At 42.9% G+C, this 25,186-nt stretch overlaps 1 protein-coding gene across 2 annotated transcripts in view; it reads left to right on the forward strand.

Moving 5' to 3' along the window:
• Positions 1 to 25,186, forward strand: part of LOC137435139 (autophagy-related protein 16) — a 307,119-nt gene that overhangs the window by 244,345 nt on the left and 37,588 nt on the right. For both annotated transcript variants that reach the window (XM_078784630.1, XM_068128660.2), the window contains 9 exons: positions 14,888 to 14,956; positions 16,471 to 16,567; positions 16,701 to 16,806; positions 17,862 to 17,932; positions 18,815 to 18,886; positions 19,123 to 19,243; positions 19,377 to 19,482; positions 19,634 to 19,783; positions 24,092 to 24,139. In XM_078784630.1, the coding sequence (XP_078640756.1) occupies positions 14,888 to 14,956; positions 16,471 to 16,567; positions 16,701 to 16,806; positions 17,862 to 17,932; positions 18,815 to 18,886; positions 19,123 to 19,243; positions 19,377 to 19,482; positions 19,634 to 19,783; positions 24,092 to 24,139 (840 nt within the window). The remainder of the gene's footprint in view (positions 1 to 14,887; positions 14,957 to 16,470; positions 16,568 to 16,700; positions 16,807 to 17,861; positions 17,933 to 18,814; positions 18,887 to 19,122; positions 19,244 to 19,376; positions 19,483 to 19,633; positions 19,784 to 24,091; positions 24,140 to 25,186) is intronic.

Genomic DNA, 25,186 nt, shown 5'->3' on the forward strand with positions numbered 1-25,186 from the left:
TATTTCCATTTATTATGTATATTTGTTTGCGTTGGCACCATTATTTACAGATCAAGATGGGTGTCAATTTTATTTCAATTTCATAAAATTTGTCCTTTAATTTTAGAAATGCTAATACACAAATAGACAAAAAGTTTATTCTTAGAAAACCCCTATAATGTCACTTTGAAATTACCCTTTCGGTTCCCACAATAATTTATCCAAATTTGACAATACACCCATTTACATGTCAGTCGACCACTGACCTATCAATCATGCAAAACAATAGTCCAAAATTCCCACCTGATGATCATGTGACGCTTGTCACTTGGTTTCCCAAAAAAATTTGCAAAGCAATTGTTCCAAACTTTGTAAATTAAAAAAATTGTTTTGCCCAAAATGCTCCCTAAAACCACATTTATAATTGGCAAATATGAGGCTTCCAGAATGAACTCTAATTCTGGATCTTTTAATTCATGTTCCAAAAATATCCAATTTTGGCATTTTATCAATTAATTATTAATTCGCTAACAAGCAAAAAAGTAAAAATCATTCTTGCTCCGAAAACTTTTCAGACACAGGAAGCATCGACAGTTATTCATGTTGGTCTAATGATTTAATCTGTTGAGGCCAGTCGTCATTTGGGATCTGCAGCAATGAAGGCCTAATCGTTATCTGAGGTACCGGTAAGCACTGGTACCCTTGATCTTGGTTTGTCCTATGAACTAGTCTTCCTATTTGAATATGCACACCGTCGTTTCCAGTGTCCCATATTTCCACACTTGAAACATCGGTTTCTGTCATTGCCTGATCTGCCCACCTGTTCAGTTGTATTGGTGGGCTGCATCTCTGGATCCCTGGGTTGCCACTGCGATCTTTGGTTATCTCCTGAACCATAAAAAAATTCTCTGTACTGTTCTTTTTGGGGAGACAAATGGGAATCAGATGGGACAACTGTCACTTTTATTCCTATTTTCGAGGGCAGTTGTGCATTTATCTCCTCCAATGTATCCTGTATCCTTTTTATTTTAAGTTCTAGGTCCGTTATCCGTTCTTGCTGTCCCATTTCCTGGATTCAACATCCCAATAATAGAATGCTAGCCAGTCTACCGTTAGATTCTGCCTCTTCCTGGCTTTCAATTCTTGTCCTAATCTCTCCAATCGACTTCGCTCAAATGTACCATCTCTTGGAAACTCCTTAGCATGTCCCTTTGTCCACAAATACCAATTCTCACCCTCTCTAATAGCCTCTACACCATAACGGTCGTACATATAATATGCACAAGTACCTTTTTGTGGAATATCTGGTTGTCCTTGTGTATTCTTACAGGCTCCATTCCCCATTCTGCCTGTATGTGAATAACACTCAGTATTCACTCAATGTACCAGGTAAATTACTAGGATCTGCGCTGTGGAATACACCTGTACACACCTGTACTATATGTACTGTAAATAAAATCTACTAGGGTTTGTTCCACCTTTTATCAAAGTAGCGTTGGATGCGTTGTTGCCTAGCTTGTTCCTATAAAGCTCCACTCGTACTTCCAGGAAGGATCTCTCCACCTGTTCAAACGGTGATTTCCAGAGAATCTCTCTCACCTGTGGCTTTTGCACAACCCAATCTCACAGATCGGTATTGCAGATGAGCCAAATGGGTCAGTATGAAATGGGTGAATCCGCAGATATCCCGTTCTGTTGAAGGGGGAATCACACAATGGTAACCGCATATATATATCTATATATAGACTTACCACCTTGCTCAATTTCCAAGGTTGTCTTCACATTGATAATATCTCACAAATATATCAAGGCTTCTTTCTTGAAACCACACTTTCATCAATCAATCAATCAATCAATCAATCAATTTATTCAATTAAATCAATTCAATTATTCAATTTCAATCAATTTATCAATATTCATCAATAAATCAAATTAATCATTTTAGATGACTCCCTACATAAGCCCTTTCCCCAATGGTGTCAGAATAGCTTTATCTGTTGACTGAGATCTATGATCATTGGTCGTCACCTCTGACCCACACCTCATGTCAATTAACGAATCACTGTTCTGTCCTAGGGATCATATCTGACATATTTTTCCAATCTTGTCTGGCCATTATATCACAAATTCGACTTTTGAAACCACTAAAGGCAACTCATCCTTCATTCGTGAGACAGTCAGCCAAAATTGATCAGACAGATATGGAACAGTTCATTGGGAAAAAATATCTCAATTTGAATGGTACCCAAACCTCTTGACAATTAAAATTTCGTAAAACTCCTGAAATATTCTACCAACAGATGACAATTAATTCATAATATTATCCAATTTTAATCCAATCATGCTCAAATTTTGACACTTTATTTAACTCTATTACTTGTAATGCATCATTAATCCTACAGGGCTCAAAAGTTGTCCTTTAAGCCCGTGCAATCATTTTACACCGAAAACCTCATGATCTCATTCCTGTCAATCATAACATCATGATTTTAAAATCATTATCATAATGATTATCATTATTATCATAATCAGTCATACCATAATCATCCATTTGAAAAGACAAACATTTCCTGTATCACCACATCCACGTGGTATAATCAACAATGAAAAAAAATGAGAACTGTACATAGCAAAAGGCTACCTCCTGACCAATTAGTATACCTATTTACAAGAAGTCGTAACAATATCGAATAATCGTTAAAAAATTAAAAAAGAGGAAAAAAATCGCTTCTATTACTGGTGCCGCAGCATTCGTCATTCCATCCGCTCCTCCACCGTGACCAAACCGAAATAAAGGGAGCTCAACCATAACACAGCGCATTTAATGGCGCATGCCATAGGAACTCAACGCAATTACGACTCGGCCAGAAAAACGAGCAAATTTCGCAGGACGTTAACTGGAATCAATCGTGAGATATATACAAAATACACAAAAATAAACAACAAAAAAAAATACACAAGGTCGACCATATTACACAATATTACACCATTTCAGTTTACATGACAGGGACGAGCACAGCACCCTTTCTCTAACGACCAACGCGGTGTATTCATGGTTCTTTGGACTCGTGGAATTTACCTGAAAAAAATTGAAATTCCGGGGCTTTCCGCACACCTTGAAGAGGTATACCTTGTGGTGTTTCCCACCTACCACATTTTTTGAAATATTCCAGGGCTTTCCGCACACCTTGAAGAGGTATACCTTGTGGTGTTGCCCACCTACCACATTTAATTAAATATTTCTTCATTCCGGGGCTTTCCACACACCTTGAAGAGGTATACCTTGTGGTATTGCCCACCTACCACATTTAATTCATCACATAAATATTTCTTCCATTCAAATCATAAAGCAAAACCCAAAAGTCAAATCAAAAATGAACTCAAAAATGAAATCAAAAATCAAAGTATTTGTCCACTCTAATCCATTTCCCTATCAAATCTTACAAAGGAGCCTGGAAGAGAATGGAAAATCACAAGCTCTATCAAAGGAACAATAATATGTTGTTCCAAACCCACAACAACAAAAAACATCAGCCACAAAAAAATCCTAATAAAATTCAATAGAACACCATTTAGCTCAATACAGCCCAATTCCTCATTTCACAAGTAGGAAACACAATGCCGCTTCTTGGGGGCCCTCCAAGGAGCGAAAATATGCTTCCCACTTATCCTATTACCTCCATCAAAAAAGAGGATATTACATTTAAACCCGTATGCTTGTCTGTCTGCACAGAACAATTTTGATTTTCTCTACATTTGTTGATATGAATGACAGAAAACTTCCATCACAGGTGCAACATCACCTGTGCAAGTGTGTAAAATCATAATCATGTCATTAATGACATGGTGTAGGCATCATAATTGTTTTAACACAGCAATCTTAAAGTCACTGAGAAAAAATCCTGGCAAAAATCCACAATCCTGATTTCTGTGTCAATGATAATATTACCTACATAACATATCAATATGGATTTATAATAAACAATAAAATGAAGACATAACATCTCATGGCAAGGGGTTCAGGGAAAACAATAACGTTTACCTGCAGGACATATTTCCACCCCATGCCATGCCCGATGAATGAATGAATGAATGAATGAATATGAAAATGAATGGTCTATATTAAAGTACCGTAAATCTGCCTGCAGAATCATCCACTGACATATTCGAATTGACATATTGACATATTCGTTTACTGATACACACTGATTACAAAGGCCTTTCCCTTCAAGCAAGGGAGTCTGTAAGCAGTGGAGGGGTGGAAGCCTGATAAAAGGGGGAGTAGGAGGAGTTCTTGATCTGGATTCAGATATGAGGATTAGATGTTATAACCGAAATAGCTTCAAATTTTGGAATGACATCAGACAAAATTTTACCATTTGGATTTAGAGAACAAGTATATATCAACTTATTCTTTTAAGCAATGGTATGGTTCTCATCCCAAGCCACGACATTGCATAAATCAGTACCGATAATATTGCATTATTAACGAACAGAGAGAACTAAAAAAGATGGAGGGGGAGAGACAGAAAAATAAAGAAAGGTAAACAAGGTGAGAAAGTATGGGATGGGGCGAAGGGATGGGGCGAGGGAAGAGAAGGGGTGAAAAATGGAATGACATAAAAGGAAATAGAGATGGAGAAGGAGAGAAGGGGGAGGCAGATGGAGAGGGGAGGGGGAAAGATGGGTAGGAGGGAAGATAAAAGGTGGGGTGTGGATAGAAGGGAGAAAGATTAATGAGAATGAGACAGAGAAAAAGAAGGAAAACAAGAGAGAATGAAAAATGAATTAATTGAGTAATAGGCGGGGACAGACAGAGAGACGTAGTGAAGAAGAAGAAGAGAAAGGGAGATGAAGAAAGGAGAGAATAACATCGACAGGATCTACAAAGCATTTGCATACAATCCCGGGAATCATTTGCATCCTGGGAAGCCATTGCTGCTTAGTGCAGTAAATAATAGGCAACTTCTCTTTCCAGGAGCACGCCTTATCAAGGCACGTTTTTTTTTTTTTTGGGTTTTTTTTTGGGCATGCACCTTGACCCCATAGCCAAGGCACAACATCAATTTTCACGAAAATCGAATTCATCGCAAGAAAATGATGACGTCACACACATGCGATGTCCATTTCCACCTACACGCATGCGCACGTGTGACTTCTATCAAAAAAAAACGCGTACTTTTTTATTCCATTTTAACCCATCAGAAATACTACTGGATGAAGGCATTTCATATCTTCTTCAATTATTCCGACATCAATCACAATTCCAACATTAATTTAAGCGTCCATAATATAATTTCGTGGTAAAAATGCGATCGCCACTTCCGGGTTTATTTTTCCCACTTATACACCGCCCTTTTATCTGTATCTGGAAAGTAAATAACCGTGTACTGCAATTGATCGCAGTCCATTAATACACCTTACACAAAAGAAACATTTGCGCTGCTTCTCAAAATGGTGCTCACGTACGTTTCAACCAATGAAGCGATGTAACATGTTGCGCATTCCGCCCGTGCATACTGTGTACCAGTACGTGTACATTTAAGAGTATATATGAACCGTGTAGTATGCATCGCGGGCATGCTGAGCGCTTGTGTTCATTGGCTGTCTATCACAGCGTGTACGTAATTTACGCGCCAAAGCGCACATTTAACTCCATTATTTGCCACACCTGCTCGATTGACACAAATCCTGCAGGAGTGTGTGGTAGAGAGGAGTAAAGGGAAGAGCTGACAGAAGGGAGGGGGGAAGGGACGCAGGAGGGAAGGGGGGGCGAGATGGGAGGGGGTTGGATGATGGTGGGATGGGGTTAGGGTTAGGATTAGGGTTAGGGTGGAGGGGGGTGGGAAATGGAAGGAGGGAGGGGGGAGGGCAGGAGCACAGAGGAGTGAGGGGGGGGCACAGAGGAATGAGGGGGGGGGGGTGCGAAGAAGGCAGAGGAATGGAGGGATGAATGGAACAGGTACAACAGGTAACAAGGAGGAGATAGGTAAAAGAAAGAGAAGGGGGAGGGGGAGAAAAGGGGAGAGACAGATAGATGGAAGGGAGGGAGAGAAAAATGGGAGAAAGGGATAGAGACAGAGTGTACATCGGAAAAAAAAATTCCGATCCCGTACATAATTTGTCGACAAGAAAAAAATGAAATCATTTGCCATTAATTGTGAATTAAAATACACAGCGCTCCCGCACACTTCGACCAGCGAAGCGGCGGAACATGTTTACGCGTTGCCGTGCGTGCTATGTACCAGTAAGGTACATATATATTGAGTGCTTGCATGAAGTGTACATGTCATGTCCCCGCTCGCCTGTGTACGTGCGTGCGTATATGTATAATTTCATCTTCATGGCACAAAAATGCGATCTTCATTTCCGGATATTGACTGACATTTACACTGCCCTTTCTATGTCGTGATTTTTTATGCTTCCTCTCTAGAAAGAGATTGTTTTTTAAACATATCACAATGTTCACACAACAAATACCTTTTTCTTAATCCATATTTCGCAACTATAGTCGAAATTTTTCGTTCATCGTCACACTCATTATCCTCGTAGTACACGCAAACGTAAATGTCCGCTTTTAATGTCCCTTAGATGTAACAATAACTATCCGAAATGGCTCCATCTTGAAATTTGGGCAAGATGACCTCATAAATCGATCGATATTTCAAAAAATAATATGTAATTTGGTGTCGCGCGTTTCGTATACATGCGCGGTGTACAAGTTGCATTTTCCGTTGAATTAACACCCAGTGGGTTGACTCATGCGACCCATGAGGTTGACACCTCAGTCCCATGCGAGCAAACCCTCGTCATCTACAAAACTGCCCTCTATCGAATGATCCTCACCCCAGTCCCCACGCGGGCGAACGGGGGTGCGGGAGGATTCAGGGGGGGGGGGGGGGGTGCGAGTCTCACATGACTGTCCAGAGAGTGTATGATGAAGGGGGGTGAGGGGAGAGAGGCGACTGAGAGACACAGAAAGGTGGGAGGGAAATGGGGTGGTATGCTTAACTCGTGCTTTTGGGATTAACGATCCCAAAAGCACAGCTCAAGCAATGGGACGGGGGAGGGTGGGCGGGAGACAGTCAGTGCGTGCCGTCTCACGTTTCTCATACAACTAAAACGGCACTCAGTAGAGAGCATACCTAGCTCTGCCTGGTTGACCATATCCGTCCACAACTTTTTGAGATATTTTGTTCACAGACAAATGGACAGACAAACAGATAGGGGTGAAAACATAACCTCCATCCACCTTCGGTGGCGGAGGTAAAAGTGGATTAAATATGTGAGACGACGCGACTGAGGGAGGAGGAGAGGAGACTGAGGAGGGGGAGAGACAGAGAGAGAGAAGAGGAGAGAGAGAGGAAGAGAGAAAAAAATGGATGGTGGTCTCTGTCAGCGGCTCGTGCCTCGTCAATAATCTGCCTGCACGTCTGCGCTCCCGGCTCCCAAAACAATCGTTCACAAATTATGTACGCAAATCGCTGCAAGATAACATTTCGCTACAAGAAATAGCAAATGTTCGCTCTAAATATGTGTTCCTTGCGTCCAACTTTTAGTCACACCAGGTTCAGTGTTTGCAGACACTGTCTGAAGACTGGCAGAATATATAAAACGCATCGGACACACAAGCAAAATTTTCATACCTTTGCTTCTCCGAACCGCTGCCGATCTCCCCCAGCGTTGCAACCACGTACGGGCCACCACTTGTCAAAGAACTTTGCCTTGACCTCTTTTTGGACACATCTCAGGATAAAACTCAATGAGACTCATGGAAAACTCACTCAGTTTAAATATAGATTTATTAAACTCTTGCAGCGAATAGTTACACGAAAATATAGTTATACTTTAAAATACACATGACGCGACGTTCTGCTCTCTCTCTCCTGCTTCCTCCGATGATCAGTCCAGTTCTCTCCCTCGATCTCCGTGGTTAAATAGAACCCTGTCCTTTGATCTTGCTCCAGTGGAATGCAAAGGTCACTTTAACACCAGCCTTCCCGGCGCCATTCGGACATCTGGAACAATTAACTCTTAACCACAATCTGAGCCAAGTCAACATTCTACTTCCACTTGCATTGTCCGAGGTCACAAGGTTATTCCCCAGATGGCCGACCGCTTGCTCCAAGCTCCTGGCACCCCCTCCTTGCATGACTTGAGGATCCTTTACATTGCAGTACAATCCAACCACCCTAACAAATATGACTCATATATTTATCTATACTTCCACACCACCAATAAATCGGTTTCAACAGAACATTCTAGTATGTTTGCTTGTGGAAAACAGAGGGTTTTATAGCCTCTGCATTTGCCTCTTTCCAGAAAAGTCTTATCGAAGACTTGTGAAAGTTAATTACTTACCGTGGTCATGGCCCACACGCAGTACTCAAACAAGACCCTCTACCAAGCTGCTGTTCTTGCATAATAAACTAACCTGTCAGGAAGAAAACGATTCGATTGATGAACATTATGGTTGTATGCACAATGCCTTGATAGATAAACGTTTGATTAATGAGTTCTGGCAGGACTTTTGGTACTTATGTTTGTGACATTGCCTTGAATCATGAGCAATTATAGTGGCTGGCAGTTGTTAAATCTCTAAAAATAGCCTGTACTGTTTTATCATCGTCGTAATCGGCCTTAATTACCTGTTTTCAAACCACTATAGAACGAAGGCCTGCTTCAACTCATGCCAGTGGCATTGGCAGACTCACCACGCTTGTCGGGTGCAGTTTCGCTGGAGTTTTTGAGCAGGAAATTGTAGTTTGTTAAGGTGCCGGAGATAACTCGCCTACTTGTCGCGAAAGACACCATGGGATAATTAACGCCCACCAACAACCAGTGCTGGCATACAGGTCCTCTGGCCTAAAGTCTTGCTGATAGATGGCGTGCATACAATGATGTATTTGAAGTGTGTGTGTGTGTGTGTGTGTGTGTGTGTGTGTGTGTGTGTGTGTGTGTGTGTGTGTGTGTGTGTGTGTGTGTGTGTGTGTGTGTGTGTGTGTGTGTGTTGTTTGGTGCAGTCTTAGCAGCACTGTAGTGTGTGGTGGAAAGGTTAAGGAAGTATACTTTAAGAGTTGAAAAAAAAGTTTTATTTGCCCAAGGGAAGTATTTTGTTAGAGGATTAAAATGGTGCAAATGCATACGTGCTTAAGCACTGCCTCGGAAAAAGTACCAACAAATTCCTTTTCTTTTTCTCTCTACTGAGTGTGCAAAGATTCCAAAATTGTGTTAACTGCAGAAGTGTAACTCACAGGAGACACTATCTTAGAACAATGGCTTTAAAGATTGAGAGCAAGCGGGCTGTGTTCCAAGTCTTTAATAAATTATAATCCCTCAAGGAAAGGACATTGGAGAGAGGGAGGAGTGGAGAACAAGGTGCATGGAGGATTGTGGAGAGAAAGAGGTGAGGAGGTGAGGAAGAGCGTGAAGACAAAGGGGAAGAGGAGGAGGCAAGGGGAGTGATGGGGGGGGGGGTGGAAGTGACGAGCGAGGAGGGGGGGAGCTGAGGGAGTGTGGAGACCATAGGGGGGGGGGGGTTAGGAGGTGAGGGGGATGTAAGAGTGTGGAGAGAAAGGGGGGGAGGGGAGATGGAGGAGGAAAAGTAGGAGCAGGAGGGGCTGAGACTGTGGAGGTGGAAGGGGCAAGGAGAAGTGTGGAAATGGTGGGGAGGAGTGAGGGGGGAGCATGGAGATGCAGAGGGTCGAGGAGGTGGTGTGTGCAGATGCAGGGGGCTGAGGGGAAATGTGGATTTGCAGGTCGCTGAGGGGGAGTGTGGAGACGCAGGTGCCCGAGGGGGGGTGTGGAGACTCAGGTTCCCGAGGGGGGGTGTGGAGACGCAGGTGCCCGAGGGGGAGTGTGGAGACGCAGGTGGCCGAGGGGGAATGTGGAGACGCAGGTGCCCGAGCGGGAGTGTGGAGACGCAGGTGCCCGAGGGGGGAGTGTGGAGACGCAGGTGCCCGAGGGGGAGTGTGGAGACGCAGGTGGCCGAGGGGGAGTGTGGAGACGCAGGTGGCCGAGGGGGAGTGTGGAGACACAGGTGGCCGAGGGGGAGTGTGGAGACGCAGGTGGCCGAGGGGGAGTGTGGAGACGCAGGTGGCCGAGGGGGAGTGTGGAGATGCAGGTGGCCGAGGGGGAGTGTGGAGACGCAGGTGGCCGAGGGGGAGTGTGGAGACGCAGGTGGCCGAGGGGGAATGTGGAGACGCAGGTGGCCGAGGGGGAGTGTGGAGACGCAGGTGGCCGAGGGGGAGTGTGGAGACGCAGGTGGCCGAGGGGGAGTGTGGAGACGCAGGTGGCCGAGGGGGAGTGTGGAGACGCAGGTGGCCGAGGGGGAGTGTGGAGACGCAGGTGGCCGAGGGGGAGTGTGGAGACGCAGGTGGCCGAGGGGGAGTGTGGAGACGCAGGTGGCCGAGGGGGAGTGTGGAGACGCAGGTGGCCGAGGGGGAGTGTGGAGACGCAGGTGGCCGAGGGGGAGTGTGGAGACGCAGGTGGCCGAGGGGGAGTGTGGAGACGCAGGGGTGGAGTGTGGAGACGCAGGGGGTGGTGTGTGGAGACGCAGGGGGTGGAGTGTGGAGACGCATGGGGTGTAGTGTGGAGACGCATGGGGTGGAGTGTGGAGACGCAGGGGTTGGAGTGTGGAGACGCAGGGGTTGGAGTGTGGAGACGCAGGGGTTGGAGTGTGGATACGCAGGGGTTGGAGTGTGGAGGCACAGGGGTTGGAGTGTGGAGACGCAGGGGTTGGAGTGTGGAGACGCATGGGGGTGGAGTGTGGAGACGCATGGGGGTGGAGTGTGGAGACGCAGGGGGTGGAGTGTGGAGACGCAGGGGGTGGAGTGTGGAGACGCAGGGGGTGGAGTGTGGAGACGCATGGGGGTGGAGTGTGGAGACGCAGGGGGTGGAGTGTGGAGACGCAGGGGGTGGAGTGTGGAGACGCAGGGGGTGGAGTGTGGAGACGCAGGGGGTGGAGTGTGGAGACGCAGGGGGTGGAGTGTGGAGACGCAGGGGGTGGTGTGTGGAGACGCAGGGGGTGGAGTGTGGAGACGCAGGGGGTGGAGTGTGGAGACACAGGGGGTGGAGTGTGGAGACACAGGGGGTGGAGTGTGGAGACACAGGGGGTGGAGTGTAGAGACACATGGGGTGGAGTGTGGAGACGCAGGGGGTGGTGTGTGGAGATGCAGGGGGTGGAGTGTGGAGACGCAGGGGGTGGAGTGTGGAGACGCAGGGGGTGGAGTGTGGAGACGCAGCGGTCAATGGGGGGTGTGGAGACGCAGAGGGCCGAGGGTGAGTGTGGAGACACGGGGCCGAGCCACAAAGCAAAAATCTAGCCACAAAGCAATTTTCTGTTAATACCTCCACCACCGAAGGTTTGTGGAGGTTATGGTTTCACCTTTGTCTGTCTGTCTATAAGCAGCCTATCTTAAGTTATGGATAGATTTGGCCAAAACTTGGTGGACAGGTTGGGTGTGTGACAAGGAAGAAATGATTTGATTTATGTGAACATCCGAATCCTGATATGAGAATTAAAAAAAAAATTGAAGTGATTCTTCACCATTGAGAGAAGGCGCCAATGATGTGATGTAACACGCTATTTCAATGCGATACAACACAAAGTGGATGACTTATGACAAAACTTGGTGGATGAGTTTGTTCAGTGACAAGAACAAGGCAATTCGATTTTAGTTATCACTCCTCTCTGCACATGTGCAATTGGGACAAATTCTGAGCCAATGTACTGCTAAAATGCAGGTTTGTTTTCCAATTCATGGTCAATTGAAAATAAGTTGTTCCTCGATCATAAACTGATGTTTGCTGACAGACAGACAGAAGTCAACCAATTTATTAACCCCGATTTTCTTTTCGCATGCGTGCGTTCATAACGACCTTCAGATACTAATAAGCACTAGTGGTTATGCAGGTATTGCACTGTGTTGTGTAGTAGATGTCATTTAAAACATAAAACAGTTATTTGTGCCAATGAACATGCTTAAAGTTTAAATTGCAATATAATAACAAGAAAAAGAGCAATCGGTGAAAAAAAATCCTGGTGAGGGTTTGCAATCTGTGGTTTTTAAGGCTTTTGTGTTGAAACAAATATGGCGGCCAAACCATGTGACCGATGACTTCATCATTATATATTTTTTCTCCACTAATTTATTCCTAGATTATGCTCAATAAATTTCATCTTGATTGGATGACGTTTTGTACTTGGCAAATTATGACGTCATAATGGAGGCACCTATGACATCATCATTCACAGATGTTATTCCACATGGAGAGTTCTTTACAATGAGCCATGTGTCAATTTTTTTCTATTCAGCGCTTTCGGAGATTTAGAGGTGCAAAGTTTTTCGGTTTTTCCAAGATGGCGGCCGAACCACGTGACCGATGACGTCATAATTATCATAAAAAAATTATACAGGTGGAGTTGCACCTATGGTGAAATTTTCCTGTCAATCAGACCAACGGTTGCAGAGAAAATCATATTTATTCTGTGCGGACAAACAGACACGCAAACAGACACAAACAAACGGACTCAAATGCAATACCCTCTCCTCTGGCGAGGGTAATAACAATATTTTTCCAAGAATCGTATGAAGAATGACCATTATTCTGAGGGTTTGGGGTTTAAAATGTGCAGAAATTTGCAATTTGAAATGTGTTTTGCTCTTCATCATGGGTTGTGCATACCCCGTTGTAAAGCATGCTATAAAGGAGTCAGGATTTTAAAAGTAACTCATAAGATATAAAAGAAGACATTTTATATTAGGTGTACTGAAGGAAACGATTTTAGTAAGCAAAATCTTTGATTGATTTATTTTAAAGCTTGACGTAAATTAATAAGCCACTGTTCGGCATTTACAACTGTCTGGCTGTCTGACTGTCGAGATTATCTTTTTAGACCAAACCACATCCTACTCCCCTCCTCATGCTGGTAAAAACTTCAAATACACTTGATGGTATTGTCCCACTTACTCACAGTATGAAAAGTTGGACAGGTGCAATGGTTGACTATACAGATAAAATCCAAAAGCTACCTGTCCCATGGATGATTATTGTCCCCTGTCGCACCGCGTAGTGAAAGGGGGACTATGGTTTTCCCCTCCGTCCGTGCATGCGTGCGTCCGTTCGTCCGTGCGTGCGTACATGCGTGCGTGCGTAAGCGAAGGACCGAATTCTAATTCGGTGTGGGTGCAACCCACGTCAAAATCCAAGATGGCCACCACCATGTATGTCTGACGCCATGTATGGCTGAACCTTGTGAGCGGAATATCTTGAAAAAATAAGCGAAGTACCAACTTCTAATCTGGTGTGTGGGTGTATTTAGGCATAAGGAAGAACGCTATTGAAAATTGGGTCGCCACGTCAAAATCCAAGATGGCCACCTTGCGTCTTCCACTTTGTCAACTCACATCACTTCACCGACGGGGGACCTAGGCGTAACGCTTGTTACCATTCCTTTTTACACCATTGACGATGCATAGGGCTACCGAAATAGTTTCCTTGCTTATTGGGCACAATCCTGGATAGGTCGCCACTCCGACGCAGGATACCCGAATGGCTCATTCATTGCCAGCAAGCTGGTACTCAATTTGCCGACACCGGACGGATGACAGGCTGAGGCAACCCCCCTGGCGTTAATTCAATGATAGACCGGGATTCAAACTCAGGATCCTAGGATTCCAAGCCAGCACCCTAACCGTTAAGCCAACACCAGGCTCTAACCTGTCCCATGGACAAGCTGGAAAATCAGTTAATGTTGAGTCATGTAGACTGATTAATGGTGTGTCGAACCTGATGCTATTTACATGAGGTTGAATGAATGAATGAATGAATGAATATGAATGATCGTTTTAAGGCCATTTTCCCTGCTAGAGCGGGGGTTAGCCTTGCGGGCCCCATGACAATCATGGTTCCCTGTTTGAGGCAATGTTTTTATGGCCGGATGCCCTTCCTGACGCCAACCCTTGGTCACGCTCTTACGATGCCCAGGGATACGGTGTACCTATTCTAAATCGGGGTACACACCGGGATCATTCATCCCAGCAAGCTGGTACTCAATTTGCCGACCTTGGAAGGATGACAGGCTGAGTCAACCCCCCTGGCGTTAATTCAGCGATCGACCGGGATTCGAACCCAGGATCCTAGGATCCCAAGCCGGCACCCTAACCGCTAAGCCAACACCAGGGATATATTTACATGAGGTTGCAAAGGAAAATCCTATTGGTGAGGTGTGGCAAATTGATTAATGGACAAAATAACAAAGGAAAAAGCTGCTCCTTTCCCAAAACATGGAATGGATGAGAGTCATAAGTGAAAACATCGAACATCTGGATGAGAAGTTGTAGAAATTGAGTACAGTAGATGCCAATATCCATAAAACCATAAAATGTTGTTAACTTTTAATTTCGTTGTTATTAGTCCCCCTACCGGGTTCACCGGAGGGGACTATAGGTTTGCTCTCCTGTTTGTCTGTCCGTCCGTTCTACCTGTGGTTTTCCAGATTTTTTTTCCTCGTACCCTTTAACATATTAACTGAAACTTGGTACATGGCTTTATTATGATAAGTTGCAGAACAGGTTTGACATTTGGGTGTTTTGCCATTTTTTCATGGATTCATGGCCTTTTTAGACTTAGAAAATATCAACTACGTATTATACATGGGTCAGTTTTCCAGACTTTTTCCCCTTACCCTTTAATATATTAAATTGCAACTTGGTACATGCCTTTATGATTTACAGAAACTGCAACTTATTCTGTGGCAATTGCTGAGTGCTTGGAATACAAACATTCATTGGGACCAGTAGGGGACATGTATTATAAAGCAATTCTCGCTCTTGCTGTTATCATCATTGTCGCAATTATAGGTTTTTAATCCAAACTCTTTCTTCCACATGAACTTACCAACCAGGCATCTCCCGGGTACCTTATCTGCTGCTCAAGGACAAGGACTCTTGGACTCTATCTCAAGCATGTTCAGGTTCTTTCCCAAAGTGCACTGATCACTCAACATGCACATTACTCACACTTTGGGCATCATGGCAGCTGCCATGTAAATAATTCATAAATATGTAAAATATGTATGTGGGTGATAAATGGCTGTTTGGTTGTTCAAAATTGGCCTCATTGAGCTGTTTCCATCAGGGGAAATGCGAATTTGAATTATTTGAGATTGGATGAAGTGTTTGTGCACACAAACAAGCAATCGCTATCTTATTTTCATGCTCCTTCCCTCTCCTCCTTTTTTCCTTGCTTTTTTCTTCCTTCCTCCTTTTCCAAATATTATGGTTTTTCAAGTATGTAAAATACAATATCAGATTTTTGGAAATTCATTTTTCATGGCAAGTGTGCATACCTCCGAGATATATGTATACTGTATATCTTTCATGTGTGTAGTGTATAAATTTGATTCCCTTCTTTTATTTTCAAACCCAACTGGTATATCTTTGAAGTATTTTTCTCCTAAATGTAGTGAAGACGGGGCATGTCAAGCTAGCTGTCCTATCTGCAAACATTCGCTTGTGGATATAAAATACACAACATTATGAAACCGAGTAGGCCACTGTGTCTGTACCCATTCCAAATCCCTGCTCTAATTCACGCAGAACTCCATAAATTGCTTAACCACTCCGCAATAATTATACTAGCACCATCCAAAATCCGTAACTTTATAAATAATGCAAGTCAAATATCTCTTTTCCAGCTTAATGGTTGCATAAAGTGTTTTCCTATCCACCAACAACTATGCCAGTCTTGGTGAAACACTCATGGATGATTGATCTGTTTAGCCACCTTTAAAAAACCCTAAATATTATGTATTTATGTTTTTGTTCTTATTATTGCTCTTGTTGCGTCTCTGGTCTTTTTTCTATTTTGTGATCTTTCTCTCAAACATCCCTTTGCTTTGATTTATGTTTTTTGAAAAGCAGCCAATCAAGTGTCTATAGTGTCAATCCTCTGTCTTTCCCTCTCTCTGCCTCTATATTTCCCTCTCTCTGCCTCTGTCTCTCCCTCTCTCTGCCTCTGCCTCTTGCTGTCTGCCTCTGTCTCTCCTTCTCTCTGCTTCTGTCTCTCGCTCTCTATACCACTGCCTCTGTTACCCCCTCTTTTTGCCTTTCTCTCTCTCTCTCTCTCTCTCTCTCTCTCTCTCTCTCTGTCTCTCTCCCTCTCTCCCTCTCTCCCTCACTCCCTCCCTCCCTCTCTCCCTCTCTCCCTCTCCATCTTTCTGCCTCTCCCTCTCTCTCTCTCCCTCTCTCTCTCTTTAGTACGCCTCTCTCCCTCTCTCTCTCTCCCTCTCTCTCTTTTTAGTACGCCTCTCTCCCTCTCTCTCTGTCCATCTTTCTGCCTCTCCCTCTCTCTGCCTTTCTCTCCCTGCTTTTATTTGACTCTCTCTCTTCATGATGTTTTTTTTCTCTTTATTTATCTCTCCTTTTTCATTTCAGAAAAAACCCCTCCTAATGCATTTGATTTTCATACTGTTTACTTTTGTGCCAGGAAGCGGGTTTCATCCCATGGTAGCCTTGGTGACATGCCCCCACCAACCGGATTTTGTGTCACTGCCAGACTACCAGAGAAGGCCATATACAAGTTTGTGAGTTGTTTATCACAAGCAAAGTTTCTGCATATCATACAAGCTTTTATATTCCATATCGTCTCAATTTTGCTCCTTTTGACAGGTGTATTTGTGTATTTCCTGTCCCCCTTGCTGTTTGTTCTATTTGCAGGATGCACATGATGGTGAGGTCAATGCTGCTCGTTTTCACCAGTCTTCTCGGCTCTTGGTAACAGGTGGTACTGATCGCAAAGTCAAGCTTTGGGATATGCTTGCAGGTAATCTTTTTCACATTTTGTAAATTTTTAATCATGTTTGCTTGTTCGCAATCAACCGACAAGATGGTGCAAAGGTAGAGTACTTACCTTTGAGCTGTTTACTCTGGGTTTGATTTTGGACACTACTGTAAACTGTCATGTTAGTGCTTCGCAAGCAGGGCATTGCATCAAAGTGCTGGGTGTCCCATCTGCTAACATTATCTTGTTGATATGAAGAACCCCACGGTGTCTTTCAAAAATAGTAGGTGAGTTATCGCCTGCACTTTGAACACATTCCAAATTCCCGTCCAAATGAGCTTCAGTCAATCATAAAGCAGCCAGCAGGTTCATAAAAGACTTAAGCCAATCTTTTACGATCTATAATTTGTTGACCCATGTTTTGGGACATGGCATGAGAAGAAAAATAACATTTATTTGTTCACTATCTATGTCGGGCATAGAGATATGGTACAGTTTAAAGAGCTTTGTTATTGCATGATGATTGTTCAAGTTCTGTAGATTCAAAATGATTGGTGATGACTGGAAGACATAATTTGGAGGATTGGTGATTATGACAAAATGACTGAAAGATGGATTGGTGTGGGGGTGATGGCAAGGCGGATTTTGGAGTTGGGCCAAATCCAGTTTAGGTTATTGTCGATATTGATGGATTGTAATTATTGATGATGATAGAAATAACGATTATTGCATTCCCTATTTTGTTTATTATTATTTTTAGTCCCATACCCGGAGGGGATTATAGGTTTGTTCTCCATCTGTACGGCCCACCTGCAGTTTACTGGACATTTTTTCCATACCCTTTAACATATTCAACTGATACTTGGTACATGGTTTTATTATGACAAGTTACGTTGGTTGAGTTTCAGGGCGTTTCACCAATTTTTCTTCGAGTTATGCTCTTTCTAAACTTATAAAATATCACATTCTACATGGGTCAGTTTTCCAGACTTTCCCCCCTTACCCTTTAACATATTGAACTGGAACTTGGTAGGAGACTTGTATTGCAAAGCAATTCTCCCTCTTGTTTATATTATTATTCAAATCTCTATTTTCAGGGAAATGTGAATGCAGAGGGCCCTTAACAGGCAGCAATGCAGGAATTACAAGTCTTGATTTTGACATCACGGTGATTATAATTTTTATATATCTCTTGTATACAATGTTCTTTTGTATGACACATTTAGCGTTGGTGGGAGAGTGTGAGAGAGAGAGAGAGAGAGGTTTATTCATTTATTTACTTGCTGTTTTTTATGGTACATTATTGGTGAGTTTTATAAGATTCCTTACTCTGATAAGTAAGGAACAGGTTGAGATGGTTTGGTCATGTGTTGAGGAAGGATGAAAGTGACTGGATGAGAAGAGTGATGGAAATGAATGCAGAAGGAAGTAGAGGACGGGGAAGACCGAGAAAGACTTGGCTAAAGATGGTGCAAGAAGAAATGCGGGCAAGGGGGTTAACAAGGAGAGATGCAGAAAATAGGGCAAAGTGGAGAAGATTGTCATGGGGACCGCAAGGCTAACCCCCGCTCTAGCAGGGAAAATGGCCTTTAAATGCATGTTGTTGTTTGTTGTTTACTCTGATAAGTCCAAAATTATGAATAAATTATTTATGATTAAACTTAAGTAATATGTTTGCAGCAACAGATGTATGGGACCTGGCTTCTACAGAAATGTTGAGGTAGCGTACTGTCAGATTAGTTATTTTCTGGCAGGGTGTTGTTGCATCACAAAGTGAGCCGTCCCTTGGATGGATGTTTAGTTTGGTGCCCTATCTGCGAGCATTAGTTGGTGGATGTTATAGATCCCACAGTGTCTTTCAAAAGAGTAGCCGAGGTAATGCCGCTACCCTGAACAAATTCCATATTCCTACCGAAACCAGCTTCAGTCAAACGTCAGGCCTGGCTATCTGCTCCGTGACTGAAATCGTGACTCTTATGAGCCACCGATTCCATTTAATGGGAAATGGCGGAAGGTGGAAATGTGTGTGACATGTGCAAACTCTTTGCAGGGTTCATTCGTGCTCGCTGCATCCAGTGATTTTGCTAGTCGTATTTGGGGGATTGAAGACTTTCGTTTACGAGTGAGTCCTCAATTTTCATTTTTTGTGTCTTTGTCTCTCTATTGGTAGACTACGTTGATTTTTCTACACCATCAACCCAAAGGCTGATTCATTTTAAAAAGCGAGAAGTACTTTTGTAAAATGCAGCACTGGATAATTTGATCAAGACTCTCCCATCTCCAATTTTACTTTTGATATAGCTTTGCCAAATCTTTTGTATGCTTTGTTAACAAAATGTTTTCCTTCTCTGTTTCCAGCACACATTAACAGGTCACAGTGGCAAGGTGCTGAGTGCGAAGTTTATGCCTGATGGCATGAGGGTTGTGTCTGGCAGTCATGACCGTACCCTTAAGCTTTGGGACCTTCGCAGTCGTGCCTGTGAGTCTCGTGGGTTAGGTCACGGGTTCATTCTGCAAGCAGAGCTCTCAGCTGTTACTTAGTTACTGGAGACTGTAAAACAAAAATTCCTTCCTTGAGTGAAGCCAAGAGGTTCACCACTTGTACGTTTTAGGTACGCGGACGATCTTCGCTGGCTCGAGCTGCAACGATGTGGTCTGCACAGAGCAGTGCGTCATTAGTGGCCACTTTGACAAGAAGATTCGCTTTTGGGACACCAGGTGAGAATGTGGAAGTAAGGGCAACTGCTGGCTTCATAGATTGCAGCAAAAATCCATACATGGTCTGAGATATTTGGACAAATTGAGTGTAATTAGATGGGATGACCATGCATTTCCTGTCTTGCTTTCCTCTTCCCTTTCTGTGCTCTAGGGCTGAATCTACTCGTGCAGAGCTGAAGTTTGCAGGTCGTGTGACCTCTTTATGTATCAGTCCCGACGGCTCGGATTTGCTCAGTTGTTCAAGGGATGACGTCCTCCACATCACTGATCTCCGCACCATGAAGGCCAAGCTGAGTTTAACGTATGTTTAATGAGTGGGAAAAGGTAATTTCTATAACGGCATATATATATATATATATACATACATACACAGACTTGGCATTTAATATGGAATATTTTTTTTGTGGGGGTGAACTTACTTTTCAAGATGTCTTAGAACCAAAAGTTCATTGGAATTATGTTGAAATTATTCTAGATTTTGTGAATGTGACCTTTAAAAGAAACAAAAACCACATTTGACATTTCAAAACAAATAAATTGATCCTTGAAAGTGATGTAAACTGATATCGAACTAAATTCATGGACAGTACTGTGTTAAACTTCTGTGCGTTTTCCAGAAGCATCTCTTTATTTTGCACATTAGGCAAAAATTTTTTTTAACAAAAACAAAAGTTAAATTACGACTGGGATTACCGACAGTAAAATTACAGTTCAGTACTTCGTGTAACCCGCACGAGCATTCAGGAGAGCATGTACACGTTGAGGCATGCTGTTCACGAGATTTGCCAAGGTTTGGACAGGAATCGCTTGCCATGCAGTGACAATAGTCTGCTGCAATTCACGCACAGAGGCAGGCTGCTGGTCCAAGTGGTCGATTTGACGCGTTAATTCTGCCCACAAGTTCTCTATCGGATTCATATCCGGGGACATGGCAGGCCACTCCATATGCTCTACACCACGGTCAGCAAGAAAGTGTTGGATCATGCGAGCACGATGAGGCCGTGCATTGTCATCTTGGAAGACAAAGTTTCCTCGAAAGGCTGCACGAGCAAATGGAAGCAATGTTTCTTCCAGAATGGCCCTGTACTTGAACTGGTTCAGGTTTCCATTCAGAACAACCAGGTCAGTTTTGCCCCCTGCATGAAAAGCAGCCCAAACGGTCACCCCACCACCTCCAGCTTGGACTCTTGGCACTATACAATCTTTGTTGTAGGCTTCATGCACTTGTCTGCGCACTCGGACGTGGCCATCTTGACGATAGACCAGAAATCTAGACTCGTCACTGAAGGTCACATGATTCCAGTGTCCTGGCTGCCATTGACGGTGCTCTCTGGCCCACTGCAATCGGCGCTGGCTGTGTTGTCTGGTCAGGCGTGGCTTTCTCAGGGGACGCCTGGCACGATAGCTTGCTTGAACCAGTCGTTGGTTGACTCACCTTCTGGATACAGGCACATTTGTCAGTTGCTGCCACTCAGCCCTAAGCCGATTAGCTGACTTGGTACGGCCATTGCGGACTAACCGGTGCAGCTGGCGATGATCTCTCCTTGTGGTTCTGCGTGGACGTCATGGCCTCGGTATTGGAGTAGGGACACCCCTCTGAGCATTTCGTTTCAGGATCTTTGACACCTGACCTTGAGTGATGCCATACTGCCGAGCAATAGCACGCTCTTTCATGCTGTAATTTCGTAAAGCCACCACTCCATGACAAACAGCATTGTCGAGTTGACGGACCATCTCCAGAGGAAGCGGCAATAACTTTTGGAGACGTGCAGCAGTTGTTTTCCACTAATACAGAACGCAACAACCCTTGTATACCCGACTGTGAAGCCAATCGTCAAATGCACCTGTCCGTACATTTTGCCACGCCACCTGTGATATAATCCTGTTGTTGACTTCTTGCTGCGAAAGACAATCAGTGACATGGTTCTTTCAACAAAGACATCACCGAAGGGTAAAAGAAACTCACCAGATTGATATACTGAGTTCAGAAAGTAAACCCGTCAAGAAAAAAAAAAATTCCATATTAAATGCCAAGTCTGTATATATATATATATATATATATATATATATATATATATATATATATATATATATATATATATATATATATATATATATATATATATATATATATATATATATATATATATATATATGTACACATACATACATACATACATACATACATATATATATATATCCAAATATATCTTCAGTTCTCCAGCTTTCAATGAGCGCACGTAATGACGTCACTGCCATGTACATACGCTCTGCCTGTCAAGCTCTCAAGAGAACCCTCCGACAGAGCAGAATTTTGATCTTAGTTCAGATACTGTCATAAGTGTATGTAAAACTCACTGTTACGGACCTGGTTTCGCCCTTTTGGGGCTCATCAGGGCGACACAGTGAGTCCTGCATACACTTATGACTCTGAAAACCTTTCGGTTATATACCAGTTACTATGCGATGAGTAGCATATATATAATAGATAGATATATATATATATATATATATATATATATATATATATATATATATATATATGTATGTATGTATGTATGTATATGTATGTATATACAGTCACGTGAAAAAGTAAGTACACCCCGTGTAAAGTTTTGACTTTTTCAACATATTTCAACATACAGCTATTTGATCTTCATTTCAACAATATTGATAGATAAAGGTGATATAATATAACAAATATCATGAAACATTTACATTTTGTAGTCCATTGCATAATTTAAATAAACATAAATGCAAATTTCACATGTGGAAAAAGTAAGTACACCCCTACATTTATCACTACTTCAAATACCTAAAATTAGAATCAGGTGCACCAGCTCAGGTGCAAATGATTAGAACATCGTTGGAGAGGATCTTGGAGGAACCTGTCTTATTTAAACCTCAGACATTTAGTTTGGTTTGCTCTTTGTTGTTGAAGTGTGCGGCATCACCATGCCTAGATCAAAAGAGCTATCAAAAACCTTCAGAAAGAAGGTTATAGATGCCTACGAGTCTGGGAAGGGATTTAAAAAGATCTCCAAACAATTTGAAATCAATCATTCGACTGTCCGGAAGATCATCTAGAAGTGGAGAAGATTCCAAACAACTGCCAACTTGTTCAGGCCAGGCCGCCCCAGCAAGTTCAGCCCGAGAGCAGACCGCAAGATGTTGAAAGAAGTCTCTAAGAACCACAGAATGTCATCACGGGATCTACAGGTAGCTCTTGCCACTGTTGATGTCAAAGTGCACGAGTCTACCATTAGAAAGAGGCTGCACAAATTTGATCTACATGGGAGGTGTGCCAGGAGGAAACCTTTGCTGTCCAGAAAGAACATCAGGGCAAGACTAAAGTTTGCCAATGAACACCTAGGCAAAGACCAGCACTTCTGGAACAATGTGCTCTGGACAGATGAGTCAAAGGTAGAGCTATTTGTCCACAGTGCAAGAAGACATGTTTGGCGAAAACCAAAGACAGCATTTGACCAGAAGAACCTGATACCAACTGTAAAGCATGGTGGTGGAAATATTATGGTTTGGGGCAGCTTTGCTGCATCAGGGCCTAGGCAGCTCACCATCATAGAATCCACTATGAATTCTTCATTGAACCAGAGGGTGCTTGAGGATAATGTGAGGCCATCTGTCGGAAAGTTGAAGCTCAACCGAAGGTGGACCTTGCAACATGACAATGACCCTAAACATACCAGTAAATCCACCAAGGAATGGCTGAAAAGAAAGAAATGGAGAGCTCTGGAATGGCCAAGGCAAAGCCCGGATCTAAATCCCACCGAGATGTTGTGGGGGGATTTGAAACGAGCTGTGCATGCAATTGTGCATGCTGTGCAACAATTTTTTGTTGAATAAATTATTGTAAAGTCAATTTGTCATTGTTTTTTGTTCAATTAGATCACCTTTATCTATAGATACTGTTTAAATGAAGATCAAATATTGATATGTCCACATGTTAAAAAGATTTTTAAAAACATTTCATGGGGTGGACTTACTTTTTCCACCACTTTTTTTCCACATTCCATTTTTCCACACACACACATATATATATATATATATGTGTGTGTGTGTGTGGAAAAATGGAATGTACTATACGATAATGTTATTATGCCCCCTGTGACGAAATTGCCGGAGGCATTATGTTTTTTCGGGTTGTCCATCCATCCGTGATAGGTTTTTAACTTGGGACAAGTATGTATAATGATGTAAAGATAAACTGATTAGATTATGGCGCAAGAGGTCAAAAGTCAGAGGTCACTCCCATTAGGTAAAAATTCTGATACTGCGCTAACTTGTGAACCAGTTTTGGGATTTTGAATAACCTTGGTACAAGTATATATTATGATGCAAAGCTGAACTGATTCGATTTTGGCATCAAGATCGTTTTACCTCTGAAAGGTAAAAAGTCAGAGGCCATGTCAGGTAAAAATGTGCGACTTGATCACAGCTGAAGGGATTTAAATTAAACTTTATAAAGTATGTGTAATGATGTAATATTGTGGGTGGAGGCATATCGGTCGATGTCCACACGTTAAATTGTCTAGTTTTTTTTTTCTTGAAATTTATTGATTTTGCTAACAGGCATTTTTCATTTGAACAGGGCAGATGGGTTCAAGTGTGGAGCTGATTGGACAAGAGCGGTTTACAGGTAGCAGAACAACTTTTACTCATGATTTAACAAGTGAAATGCAGCTGATGTTTTTTTTTCTCTCAAAATGATGAGGCTCATGGAGGGGCTTGAACATACATCATAGTTAAAGAACCTTAGGAGGCAATAGACAAATCAACACAATATACATGGGATTTTAATGTAGGATTTCAGCATCAATAGCTCAGTGCTCAAATGGAAGATGCAACAGTCCAATAGTTGTTTTTTTTAACAAAATGTTTGTTCTTATTAATTGCAGAAAAAAGTAATGGTGGTGGAACGATTTGATAGAGTTGTTGGTTGCACTAAAGTTTATTGTTTCAGGCATGACCTGTGTTTCTGCTGTTATACCATGTTTGTACACAAGGGGTAAATCTTATTTGGCTTCCAAGCTGATCGATATTGCTATATCCACATGTTGTGTGGCACACTTAATGAGCCTTCATCTCAGTGTTGTATTGCATAACTTCACAACTTGCATTCCTTCGAATTCGCATGCCCATGAATTGCATTCCTTTGAAGCTGGGATGGATACTTTAAGTCCTTGGAGGACTCCGTTCCACCTTCTAAAACACAAATTATGGAGATAATAATCAACGACACACACACACACACACACACACACACACACACACACACACACGAACACACACACACACACACACACACACACACACATGATTCGGTGGCAAAGCAGAATATCTGGGCCTGTTACACATCTTCGACACGTTGGTGGCCTCTCTGTCTTCTATCACCTCTTTTCTGGTCTTGCACCCTCTGTACCTGCACTTTTCATGCTCCTCCCTGTCTCCCTCACATCAAGATTTTTTTTCCATGGCCCACAAGCTTTGCCAGTACCCTCTCCTGTTGAAACTCCCAAAATCTAGGCTCACTGCTCACCTCCACTCATTTTTCTCTGTGGTTTCTAAGGTTCATGAAAGAGCTGTGTTACACACTCACATGCAGACAGACAGAAGACAACAGTTGTCATGGTAAAAATGGACAAAGGTGTTCAAAATAGGAAAACTTTAAAACGGTGAGAGTAAT

This window comes from Myxine glutinosa, chromosome 9 (genome assembly GCF_964187855.1).
Source record: "Myxine glutinosa chromosome 9, kmMyxGlut1.1, whole genome shotgun sequence".
Taxonomy (NCBI): domain Eukaryota; kingdom Metazoa; phylum Chordata; class Myxini; order Myxiniformes; family Myxinidae; genus Myxine; species Myxine glutinosa.